The sequence below is a fragment of the Pteronotus mesoamericanus genome, unplaced genomic scaffold, assembly GCF_021234165.1.
Source record: "Pteronotus mesoamericanus isolate MK-2021 breed Mesoamerican mustached bat unplaced genomic scaffold, CSHL_Meso_final contig_20, whole genome shotgun sequence".
Taxonomy (NCBI): Eukaryota; Metazoa; Chordata; class Mammalia; order Chiroptera; family Mormoopidae; genus Pteronotus; species Pteronotus mesoamericanus.
The window spans coordinates 2117942-2130720 of record NW_026555085.1 but is presented as its reverse complement, the minus strand read 5'-3'; the positions used below and the strand labels follow the sequence as shown (position 1 = coordinate 2130720).

Below are 12779 nucleotides of genomic sequence, written 5' to 3'. Positions count from 1 at the left end.
GAAAGAGAGGGAGGGAAACATCAACATGTGGTTGCCTCCCATACAACCCCTATCCGGGACCTGGCCCACAATGCAGGCATGCACCCTGACTGGAAATTGAACCGGCGGCCCTTTGGTTTGCAGGCCAGCGCTCAATCCACTGAGCCACACCAGCCAGGGCAATAAATAAAATCTTTAGGGAAAGAAAACACCTCCCATCCTCAATTCCCAGTCAGGGCACATGCCTGGGTTGCAGGCCAGGTCCCTGGTAGGGGTTGCGTGGAAGGCAACCACACATTGATGTTCCTCTCCCTCTCTTTCTCCCCCTCTTCCCCTATCTAGAAATAAATAAATCAAATCTTTAATTAAAAAAAAAAAAACACAACACTTCCCCAAAACTAAGTGATCAAAATTAACCCACCAACATTTTGAACCTCCTGATGTGATGCATTGAAAAGAACCAACATTGTGTTTGAGGTGTTCTTGCCAAAAGCTCGTGACCTCAATCTGTGAGAAAATATCAAATTCAAATCGAGGGACATTCTATATAATAACTTATCAGGACATTTCAAAAGCATTAAAGTCATGGAAGACAAAGACTCAGAACTGTCACAGATGGGAGCAGCCAAGAAAACATGAGCGCTAAATACAACGTGGGCTTCTGTTTTGGGTCCTGGAACAAATGACTAAATTGAGTAAGTTCTGCAGATCAGTTAGTAGTATTGTACTATTTTTTTTTCTTTTTAAGATTCTGTTTATTTATTTTTAGAGAGAGGGGAAGGGAGGAAGAAAAGGAGGGAGAGAAACATTGATGTGAGAGAGGATATCCATTGGTTGCCTCTCATACATGCCCCAACCAGGACCAAACTTGCCTGGCATGTACCTTGACTGGGAATTGAACAGGCAACCTTTGGCTTTGCAGAAGAATGCCCAACCAACTGAGCCACACCGGTCAGGGCTTTACCAATGTTATTTTTTGATTTTGATAATTGTACAGTTGGCCCTTGAACAACATGGCTTAAATTGCATGAGTCCACTTATACTGAGATTTCCCCCCCATAACTATAGAGCTGGCCTTTCATATCCCAGGTCTCACATCTGGAGAGTCAACCAACTGCAGACTGAAAACAGTATTTTTGGTCCACAGTTGGGAATCCTCAGATGCAGAAAGCCGACTGTACGCATTCTTCTTTGCCATTTTATGCCAGGGGCTTGAGCATGAGGGATTTTGGTATCTGCAAGGGGGCTGAGTTAGTACAGTAGAACTGATCCACCTCAGATACTAAAGGATGACTGCACTTAAATTTTGGGGGAGTCGAAAGTTACACATGGAATTTTGACTGAGCTGAGGTCAGTGCATCTAATCCCCATGTTTATCACGGATCAACTGCACTATGGTTATATAAGATGTTAACATTAGAGGAAACTGAGTGAAGGATATACAAAAATTCTATGTACTACTTTTGTTATGGGAGAAGCTCCCAGAAACTCAGTTCTTCTCTCAATACAATAAAGAATTATAGAGCAGCTTGCCTATTAGCATGCAAAGTTTATTAGTGCTAAATTCTAATGGGAGAGCAAAAGCAAAAGTGGCAAGAACAGCGTGGCCAGAGGCCAGGTGTCCAAAAAGGGTTGGCTGGGGGCCTGGTGGCTAGAGGCTGGTTGGCCAGGCCCCACACCAACCCCAACCCTCCCCACCCCTCCCTTCCCCTCCCCTCCCCTCCCCTCCCCTCCTCTCCCTTGACCCTCCCCACCTCCACCCAGTGGTGAAAGAGCCAAGATAGTGAGTCCTTTGTCCTGAGGACTTACCTAGTTGGTGAGATGGGACTGTTGAGGGCGGGGGGGGGGCGGCGCGGGGGGCGGTGCCGGCGGTCTGTGAGCCCTAATTCTTATCTGGCACCAGTCTCTATTTGTTCATTTTGTATACATGACAGGAGGCAGGCAATTAACCAAAGTTTTTTTATGGGCTTCACTGTGGACCTCCTCCCCTTCCCCCTTCTAGGCCTTGGAATGAGTACAGTCTCAAGGTTTTCCTTTTCCCAGCTAGTGGAGATGATGCACACAGACTTTCAAGGGCTCCCGGCTTCCTGCACTATCATAGTTTACTTGCGTTGTTCGGAATGCCCAGCCCCCTTATCAAACCAGACATGTCTTCCTTTGCTTTTAGCTTCCTGTATTAAGTTCTTTGTTAGATTGCAATGGTGAGGGGCCCTGCCCTAATTTCCCCTCTAGCTGCTCATTCCTAGCGGTTACCCAACATTTTTACAACTTTTCTGTCAATCTGAAATTATTTCAAAATAAAAAATTAAAACACACACACACCTCCTTGGTCCTTAGCTGATGCTAGAAAGTTGATGTTTGATTTAATATTTTGGTCCCTGCTTTCAAGGGACTGGGCTTTTTCAACCCCGTGTGAGTGGGACCGCACGGACAAGACAGAGGCTCCTGAGTGGCTCACAAAGGGGAGCAAGAAGGGGCTACAGACAGCTCTCTGCCAGCAGCACCATCAGCCCAGACCCAGCCTGATCCTGGAAGGTTCTGGAAGCAGGGAAGGGCTGGGGAAAGAGGGAAAAACTGAGGACTCACAGTTTTCAGACAGCTTGCTCTGCCCCAGACCTGGTGCCGTTTGTGCTCCAGGAAGCTGCAGCAGTCGCCCTCACCACAGGTGGTCACCCTCTCACTGCGGTTGAAGCACAGCATGGGGTTTCCTGGCAGGAGAGAGAAGGCACTGGACCTGGACTCTCATGGAAGTCAGCAGGCAGAGGGGGACCGGCCTGTGTGACAGGGTCTTTGGCTGACTCCTTACCCAAGGTAGCCCACCCTACCCCCGGAGGATGCTGAACAGCAGTGCCACAAGGCAGGGGACATGGGGACGGGGGTGTCCATTGCTTTTGCCTGGGCCAGCGGAGCCTCTCCTTCCCACTTCCTCCCTGGCCCTGCTCTGCCAGCCTTATGTCCCCCTTGCCTTGGACTTTATGGGGAAGAAATAGTCTCCCTCAGCAGGCACTGGGGACCCCAATTGGGATGGAGAGGGGCCTCCACAGGAGAAAGCTCTCAGCATTCTCTCGAGTCCCCAAACTCCTCCATCCCCAGCAGTGGTTCTGAGACCCTTTCAGAGGGTCCTCAACAATCTTCTTTTTCTAACCCCATACCTGTGTGAGGTCACATTTTCTTCATATACTTCAACCAACCCAACATATCCCAACAGATTGAATGCGGAAGTAGATATGAAAACCCACCCATCTTCCCTGGGAAAGAAGTTCTTTACCCACACCATCCAGGCCACCATCTGCACTGCCAGTTATATTCACTGGGCACCTACTGCATGCCAGGTACTCTGTTAGGTGCCGGAGAAGCAGAATAAAAGATGTTAGGCAACTCTCCCAGGAACTGCCAATCAAGAGGAGAGACTGGCAGGTAAAGAGAAAGGTGACACAGAGTTCCACGGGGTGGGTTGGAGGCAGAGTGAAAAACATTGTAGCCTTGAAGGAGGCCCAGTGCTGAGGGAGAGAGGGAGGCAGGGGAAAGGGGCAAAAATGTGTTTTGTTTACATGTAGTAGGTTTATTATTTTACTTTTTAAATGAACTTATTTAAAAGGTTCTGTTTTGATTTCTAATAGAGTAAATGTTAATATAACTCGCACAAAGAGAAGTTCTCTGGGGCCTTCAGTAATTTTAAGAGTGTAAAGAGGCCCCGCGATAAGAAGTCCGGGAACACTGCGGCTGTGTGGAGAGCTGTGCCTCCTCTGTCCCGCCTCACTCCGCCCAGTTTTATCCTGGGACAGTCCTGCCCTGATTCTCCAGATGCAGTTTTCCTCCTCCCCAATCTCTTAAACCCTATCTTCGACACACTGCCACCGCCCCCCAAATCTTATCCCTGCATTTCTCCTTAGTCTTTACATTTTTATCGATTGATAGATTGATTTTTTTAGAGAGAGAGAAACATCAATCTGCCGTTACACTCACCTAGACTTCATTGGTTGCTCCTGTACATGCCTTGACCAGGAATCCAACCCAAAACCCTGGCGCATTGAGATGATGCTCCAGCCAACTGAGCTACCGGGCCAGGGCTCTTCCTAATCTTTGTGGTCCCCCCCCCCCCCCCCCGCCCCGCCCCACCCCGCTGCTGACCTTGTCCTGGTGGGAACATGTCCGACCCTCTAACCCCCAGTGGGACTAATTCTCTCCTCCCAGGTGGTAAACTGGGAGAGACAATTATGGGATAGGGATGTTGAGACTTGGGGGGATTAAAGGGATCTGAAGTTGCAGGGCCCTCCCTTAAAACAGCTGGGTTTTGTCGGGGGCAGGTGGAGGGGATGTTGTTGATCCCACACACAAACGGATCTGGGCCAGGATTGTTTAGAGGGCGGCTCTGCGAGACTTAAATGAACAGAAGGGGAAAAGAGAGAACAGTTTGAGACAAATGTAGGGAAAGGAGAGGAGCAGGAGGGAAGGTGACAGACACAACTCTGGAGCTCAGACACAGATGAGAGAACAGAGAAGACCCTGAAGGCAAGGACAGACATCAGTAGGAGCAGGGAGATATGGGGTGCAGGAGCAGAGGGCCAGGGCCACTGCTGGTCAGGCTGGTGAATCTGGTCTGGGTTCTGCAGCCCCCTCCCCCAAGGTCCACTTCCTACATATGTTTGTTTACTGGTCCCTGCCTGTCTCGCTCAGGTGCTCCAACTTTCCAACCTGGGGAACAGAGGATGCAGGTCACATTCTCTCAGACTCCTGAGCCTTGGTCCCAGCCATGGGCACCTCCAGCACCTTCCTCCAGCATCCTGTTTTTCTGCAGGGCACTGGGTAACGGGGGGGGGGGGGGGGGGGCGGCGGGGTTGGGGATCCTCTGGGGCCTGAGAGGGACGGCTAGGGAAGGGGTTGATGGAAAGGCCTGAGGGCTGGGGGGGCCAAGGGAGCTGAGAGACACCAAGAATAGAGTTAGTTGTAGGAGGTTTAGAAAGAGAAGCTACTGGGAATGGCCTCAGACCAGCCAGGTAAAGTGTCTTCTAAAGGCATTGGAAAACAACTGTCTCTTCCTTGTGATATTTTAAACAAGCCTCTGTTTCCCTTGTCCTTTATCTCAACTCTTGCTTTGCTGGACCCCTTGGTAAATGTCAATTCAGATTTCCTCACTTGTCTCTTTCATCATCTGCTTAATTTCTTCACTGCCATCTCCCACCCTTGGCTTCTGTTAGTCTCTAAATTTGTCTCTGATTCTTTTGGCTTCTGTTCACATCTGTGTCTCAACATCCCTGTAACCCTTTTGCCTCTGTGTCTTTCTCTTCTGTCTCCCCTCCCTTCCCTGTGTCTCTTTTTATACTTCTGTCTGCCCTTCTCACTCCATTTCACTGCTTCCCTCTCCCCCCTTTATGTGTCACCTCTCTCTGTGCATGCCTGCCCCGGATCTTGGCTCTGTCTCTCACGTGTCAGGCTCGCCTCTCTTCCCTGCCTCCTGATCTCTACCAACCTCGCAGGTCTCACCACTTCCTCTGCCCAGAGGCAGCTCCGCTGTTACACCCGCGGCTTTGCCAAACCCTGCTATCCTGTTCCCACTGAGTGTCAGGACGATGAAGCTTGTAGCATCAGTATTGGCACCTCAGGTAGAACTCTGGTCCAATGGCCCTACTCCAGGTTGTTACCCACCTCCATCCTTTCCTGCTGCCCCTGGCCTTACCTCCTTCTTCCTCCTGCCTCAGCATTTTCCCTCTGTCCCATAGAGCAAGGTGAGACCATCTGGCAGAAAGGCTGCTTCCCAAGAGCCCAGTGCTCTCTGCCTGGCCATGCCACCTACTGGTCACGCTCCTATGTTCTGCAGCACCACTGCTACAACCTGCATCTGTGGAATGTGGCCACGATGCTGTAGCGGCACCCCAGCCTCCTCCTCATCACACCGCTTCTCATGGCCAGCTGCACTTGGGGAGGAAATGTCCTTCTCTAGCCTCACTCAGATCTGCAGCCCTCAGCCCAGGACTCCTCCACCATCACTATGGCCCTGGAAACACCTACCCAGACACTTTTAAGATATAACCAAGAACCTGATTTTGTACAGAGATCTCAGATTCCCGGCCTAACACCTTTGCAGACCCATTTCCAAAACATGATTCCTATGGATACTGCTCCAGCCCTTACAGCCACCTGCCCAGAACCCAGTCTCATAAAAAAACACCTGTTCTGTATCTTTTTTCTTTTGTAGATGCCCATTGCTGATGCTCTCTACCAGCCCCAGGTCTCTGGTAAGACAGCTGCCACAGGTCCTAGGCAGAGGGATAAAAGTGGTACCAGGTATGGTGAGGAGGGGAGTCTTGCTAGGGAAGGTTAGTTTGGCGGGTCAGGAACTCAAGAAGGAGGGTTTTGGGAAATATGAAGAGTAAATTTAAAGCACTATCTGGGAGTCTGGCAACACTGCTCGGTGTGTGTGTTCTCTGAAAGCAAATTGTAGCTGCTTGGTGGGTTGTGCTGGGTGTTGGAACCTGAACCATAACTTTCACCTCATTCTCCATCCATGTCATTCATGTCCTCCTTCTTGCTAATAGCTTAGCCGAAGCCACTGCAGTGTGAAGGCTTTAGGTGAGACTTCCAAGAAAGCTTTTCTCCAGTGAGGGCCAAGCTTGAGCAGATACATAAAAGGGAACTGCATGGAGTTGCTTGTTGAGGGTGTGGCTGGGAGTTGAGTTTATTTCTGCCTGAGCCTGGGCAATGGACAAGTAGGGAGCATCACTGTGCTCCCCTGCTTCACCAGACCTGTCCATGGTTCACAGACAGCCCAGGCTGCAGGGCCCTATCACACACCCTGTCATGGAATCCACCCTCCTGCCCCGGTAGACATCCTGCCCAGGGAGATAACGTGCAACTCTGGTATCTCAGGATGGCAGGGTGATGCTAAGTGTCTCACTGCTCCAGGTGCCACAATGGAGCACCTAGGATGAGGAAGGTGATCAGGATGAGGGACGAGCATGGGCACCCCCATGTTGACCCAGTTCCCTCCCCTTCAATCTGAGGAAGTCTTGCGTCTAATTAAAGGTGCTTGTTCTCTCTCAACTTCTCTTCTTTGTAAGGATTTGGGAGGGAGAGGCTGGTTTAATTTAGAGGCCACTTGAGTTTTCTTTCCATTGTCTCTGTCCCTCAATCCTCCCACTTTGTGCTTCTATTTTTATGTATCTCTGAACATCTCATCTCTTATTCTGATTTGAGTCTCTTCCCTTCTCTCTTCTTCAGTTTCCACCGTTTGTTCTCTGGTTCCTCTATGCCTGGTTCACCACCACTGCTCAAATCCCTGGATTCCTCTCTCTCCTCTCTGCTCATTCCAACCCCTATTCACTCTCTGCCAGCTACACCAGGCTTCCCTCACTCCCATGGCTTCAGATTCAGGGCCATCCTCCACTGGCTGCTACAGATGGGAGACCACACATTTTCAGAGGTGACATCACAAAATAATGCTTCTCCTTTCCTTCAGGCCCCCACCCCAATACACACACAGCTTGTCTGCTGGAGACCAGCTGGGTTGTGAAGTAACACTCTCAGACCCTCCCCCCTTGCCAAGATTTTTCAGGGAATCCTTTAGGTGCCAGATGGCCAGGGAGACAGCAGGTCACCTTCCAGTTGATGTCACCGAGATCATCTTGTCTTGGGGGCAGGGGGGCTGCGGGTTTTGTGAAACAGAAAGACAGATTAAGTATGTTTCCAGCCCTGGCTGGTGTGGCTCAGTGGATTGAGCGCTGGCCTGTGAACCAAAAGGTCGTAGGTTTCATTCCCAGTCAGGGCACATGCCAGGGTTGCGGGCCAGGTTCCCCAGTTGGAGGTATGCAAGAGGCAATTGATCTATTTATCTCTCGCACATTGCTGTTTCTCTCCCTCCCTTCCCCTCTTTAGGTGAAAACTAAAAGTAAATAAATGCAATCTTAAAAAAAAAAGACACTTCCATTCTCCACCCCCTCAGGAACCAGAAACCCATGTCAACCCCAACCTCAGTCTCCTCTGGAACTTAAACCTCTGTCCCCTACTCGTTCCTCACCTGAGACGGGCCAAGTGAATGTTCTCATAGACCTGGATTTCAGGTTTGAACTGAGGAATTGAGGCATCTGGGGAGAAGGAATCATATGGGGCATGGAAGAGAAGTCACCAGATAACTCAGAGCTGTATTCCCTACCCTCTCCTCTCCTGAAGAAGATGGGGTACAGAGGCAAAATATGAGCCCAATCCTCTGTCTCACACCCAAATGCTCTCTTCTTCTTTCTGGGAGGGAGGGACTCACCTCTGCACTGAGCACCCTGAACCCTCTGCCTCCAGAGCATGATGCTGAGGACCAGAATGGTAAACCCCTGGCCTGCTGTGACCAACAGCACCAGGATCCAGGGCACATCCAAGCCTGTGGAAGGGGCACAGAGGGCAGGGGAGGCATCCATGGAGGCTGCAGTAGAAACAAGACAAGAGGATAAAGAAGGAGGTGGTAAGGGGGTCTGTCCCTACGCCCCAAAGACATGTTTCCCCCATAGTCTGGTGGGCTCTCCCAAAAGAAAACTTCATAAGTTTCCTTGTCCCCCATTCTGCCCCTTTCCATGTCTCTTACTCTGGCCCCATGAGCCAACATGGATGGGGAATGGTAATGCCTTCCCATACCCAACATACACATGGACAGCTAACTAAGCAGACCACAGGCCATAACTGTCATTTCTCCTCATATCCTTCACAGTAATCCACCCTTTCAAGAAAAAATAAAGTGCCTTTCATGTATCCATTCTTTCTGTCACTCCATAAGTGTTTGCTGAGTGCCCACCACATGCCAATCACCATAGTAGGTGCTGTGGACGTAGAGAGAAATAAAGTTCAGTCACTGCCATTATTGACAATTGCTTACCAAAATAATAGCCATTTGCTCCCCCCTCCTGCCTTGTAAATGGATTATTCCATATCCAACATCATTCTTTCTCTGTATAATGGACTTTTTCTGGTAAAACAATTATATTTTTTTCTCCCTCTGCCTTTACTATCAATGGGCCATTATAAGTGCATAAGTGCATAAGTCCTTTCTTTAAAAGACAACTCCCCCACAAGAATTCTTCTTTCCTCCCTCTCTGCTACAGGATATTCCTCACAAATCATAGGTTAACCTATCTCTCTCTCTTTTTTTAAGACTTTACTTATTTATTTTTAGAGACAGGGGAAGGGAGGGAGAGAGGGAGAGCAATTTTTATTGGTCGCTTCTGGTAAGCACTCCAACTAGGGACTGGGCCACAATTCAGGCATGTGCCATGACTGGGAATCGAACCCATAGAACTTTCACTTTGCAGGATGATGCTCGACCAGCTGAGCCACTCCACAGGTCAGGGTCTATTAACCTGTTTCAAAACAATGATCTATTCCACCAGCAAGCTGGCTTAACCAACCCTCTTCTTTGTTATGGATTCAGATAATGAGAAAGAAGCCCTCCTCCTACAGGTTATAATCAGCTCCACCAAAAATCAGAAATCACCTCTCCTGATCTGGCCAATAACAAATTCACCTCCTATCTCCTCCCCTAGCCAGCAGGTGTAGATGTGCCAGAGGGAACATCCCTTCCCATATCCTCCCTCTGTTTACCTGCCAGGCTAAAGCTGATCCCCTTCTTCTGAGGGATGATGCAGCGGATGACCCTTGGTCTACGGCCCCTGGGCTCAGGAAGCTCCTCCCCATGATACACCAAGAGCAGGGCACCCCCATCGCCCCAGAAGGACTGTGCACGGCCCCTCACAGGACCCTTCCCCTCCAGCCAGGTCACAGAGTCCAGGCGTCTGGCAGGGACCACAGAGCACAGAAGGAGAGAGCAGGGGGATCCATCTGCAGCTCTTGCAGATAACTGGGATCCTGTGGGAAGAGAGAGACCCCTCAGTCCCTTCCTTGGGCTTTCCCATCTCCCAGCGGCCCCTGGCCTGCATGCCCTCACTCACCTCTGAGCACGGAGACATCATACACCCTCCAGTTCTGGTGCCTGTGGTGCTGACCCAGCACGGTGCACCAGTACCGCCCAGCATCTCCCTCCTTTGCCCCGTCTAGCCACAAAGAGTAGTTCCCCAGCAATTTGAACCTGGATTCCCTTCCAGATTTCCCAGGGTCTGGAGCTGGGCTGGCCACTTGGACTTGGGTCACCAGGGTAGTGGAGGAGCCTGTTGCAGGGCTGCGAAACCAGGACAAGAGTTCGTCCCCATGCAGGGTAGGTGGTGAGGGACATGGTAGCTCCATTGCCTCCCCCAAGGCAATATAGATGGCCTGGATGTTATCTGTGGGAAGGCGCTTGTGTGAGGCCAGAGATCTCCATCAGATCAACAACCACCCAGCTCAACCTCCAACCCCTGGCTTCCTCCCCTTCTGTGGTCCCCCAACACTGGCCTGGCTGTGAACACATTTCTCAAGGGACAGCTACAAAAAATGTGAGGTGGGGAGAAAAGGGTAGGGGCTTTCCTCCCCTCTCCAGTGAATGAAGGAATCTGAGGGCAAGAGAGAAAACGCTGGAATAATTGGCAAATGCCCATATCTCTTCCTTTCATTTTTCCTTTTTCTGGAAGCATATACTCAGCCATTCTTGTTTTCTAAAGGAAACTGCACATGACCTGGATCCTTAGCGTCTCTGGTTCTTCCCCAGTACAAGAGACAGGGGGAAGTCAATTGGGGTAATTCAATCAGATGCCTACCCCAGGCCCCTAAGGAGAAACAGCAGCAGTCCCTCACCACATCCCAGAATCCCCCATCTCCTGCTCCTTACCAGCAGCAGCCTGGGAGGGCCCACAGAGGAGCAGAAGGAGGAGGAATAAGACTGCCATGGGAAGAGCCTTTCAAGTTCTCTTGCTTGGGACCTGGTATTCCCAGGGAGGAAACAGAGCCCAGATAAAGGCGCACACTCACTGGTCTGCAGTGACATAGGCCTCTGGAGGGGATGCGAATGCTGGGGAGATAAAGCCCAGCTGTAAGTCTACTGCAGAAGAAGTGACCACTGCCTTTCTGTCCTGATGGAGAAAAGACCCAGTCCAGGCTACTCCGAAGAAAACCTCCTCACCCTTCTGGCTCCTGACTCCACATTGGCAGAGGGACTCAGATCAAAGACTCTCCACTCTGAGAAGTCTTCACAGAAGGATCACAGGTTTCTACCTCCCACCATTTTGGAAGCGTTCTCTCCTCCATCCTAAGAGATGCCAGCCATGAGGGGAGAAACTGGATCTTCATGTTGGTTTCCACGGAATCCAGCACCACACTGCACACACAGCCAGTACTTCAGAAATTATTTAGAATGGCTTTCCTTGTGGCTGCCTGGCACACCACATACCTTTTCTGAGACTCAGATGAGTATATTAAATTCTTGCTCAAGGAATAGAATAGCAAGGGCCTGGAAAATTCACTGATTCATCCATTTGTCCCAGGCAGGGCTCTCAAGGCAGATCTTCGTATCTTCATATAGCTATAATAGTTTTTAATGTGTTATTTATTTTTAGAAGTTACCTATTTTTGCCCTGTCTGATGTGGCTCAGTGGATTGAGTGCCAGCCTGTAAAGAAAGGGGTCACCAATTCTATTCCCAGTCAGGGCACATGCCTGGGTTGCAGGCTGGGTCTCCAGTAGGGGGCATGCAAGAGGCAACCACACATTGATGTTTCTCTCCCTTTCTCCCTCCCTTCTCCTCTAAAAATAAATAAATAATTTTTTTAAAAAAGTTACTTATTTTCAAAATTATTTTTGTATAAAATAGTTCATGCATGCCAAAGAGTACATCTAATGTATAACTGTGTAATGGCTAAGTTGTGGTATGTTCACACAATGGACCATTCAACAGCAATGAGAATGCACAAACCACAGTGACATACAATGAGGCTGAATCTCACCAATGTAATGGGAGTAAAAGAAGCCAGAAAAAAAGCACATCATTCCATTTATATAGAGTACAAAAAGAAGCAAAACTAATCTAAGAGTTTTGAAATTAAGGTTGTGGTTACTCTCAGTGGGTGGGTAGTGATTGGTAGTGATCTACAAAGGGTCTTCTAGATGTCGCAATGATGTGTTCTTGATCTGGGCACTGAGACATTGATAGATTCAACTGGTGCACTTTTCAGTGTATGTGTTTAAAGTAATAAAAAGCTAAAGAGTATATATACTATGTAGGTGTAAGGTACCATGAAAAATAAAACCTGTATTCTATTAAGAAACCAAATATTACCATTTTAGTTAAAGATTCTCTATGCTGTGTAACACTTTTCCGAATTTGCTTTATCTTTCACTTGCTCATTAGATTTTGTTTTTGAACTTTATACAAGTGGTATCATGTATGTAATCTGCGGCTTTCTCTTTTCTTTTTCTTTTTTTCACTCAACGATACGGTTTTGAGAGTTGAGGGTGCTTAAGAGTGATGATTCATCAGTTTTCTTTTTACCAGTATTTCACACATCTTAACCATACTTCCTATCCATGACCATGGGGTAGCTCTCCATTTATTAAAGTCTTGGTTTACCTCTTTCAATAACCTTATATAATTTTTTTCATAAAACCTTGCATTTATTAGATATATTCCTGGACACAAAACCTTTTCTTATTGCTCTTGTAAAGTGTTCCTAATACTACCCTTCCTGCCCAGTTTCGCTCGAGTGTCTACTAGTATCAAGGGCTAGAAAAAAGTGAACTATGCCTGATAATTTTTTTAACTCTCCGCGTTTCAAACTCCTCCAGGTAATTTCTGACCATTGCCGCACTCGTAGGACTAACTGCACGGTATACTTCTCTAGAAGCCCGGAAAACGACCCGACTCGGCTCCAGGCAGAGCCGGTACGTGCTGACGTCAAG

The 12779-nt window shown here is 48.8% G+C and overlaps 1 protein-coding gene across 1 annotated transcript; it reads right to left on the bottom strand.

Moving 5' to 3' along the window:
* Positions 1-7596: 7596 nt before the first annotated feature.
* LY6G6F (lymphocyte antigen 6 family member G6F) lies at positions 7597-10775 on the bottom strand. The gene is made up of 6 exons (XM_054569111.1): positions 10718-10775; positions 9906-10235; positions 9559-9822; positions 8234-8389; positions 7994-8060; positions 7597-7621 (listed from the first exon to the last, which is right to left on the bottom strand). The coding sequence occupies exons 1-6, from the start codon at positions 10773-10775 to the stop codon at positions 7597-7599; spliced, it is 900 nt and encodes a 299-aa protein (XP_054425086.1).
* Positions 10776-12779: the final 2004 nt, after the last annotated feature.

What these genes read in the sequence shown, in the direction of transcription:
- LY6G6F (XM_054569111.1), bottom strand. Translation starts at nt 10,775, where the DNA reads ATGGCAGTCTTATTCCTCCTCCTTCTGCTCCTCTGTGGGCCCTCCCAG. An exon ending in TGATGTCTCCGTGCTCAGAG is followed by an intron (nt 9,823 to 9,905) that starts GTGAGTGAGGGC and finishes CTCTTCCCACAG; the next exon opens with GATCCCAGTTATCTGCAAGA. An exon ending in GATCAGCTTTAGCCTGGCAG is followed by an intron (nt 8,390 to 9,558) that starts GTAAACAGAGGG and finishes TTTCTACTGCAG; the next exon opens with CCTCCATGGATGCCTCCCCT.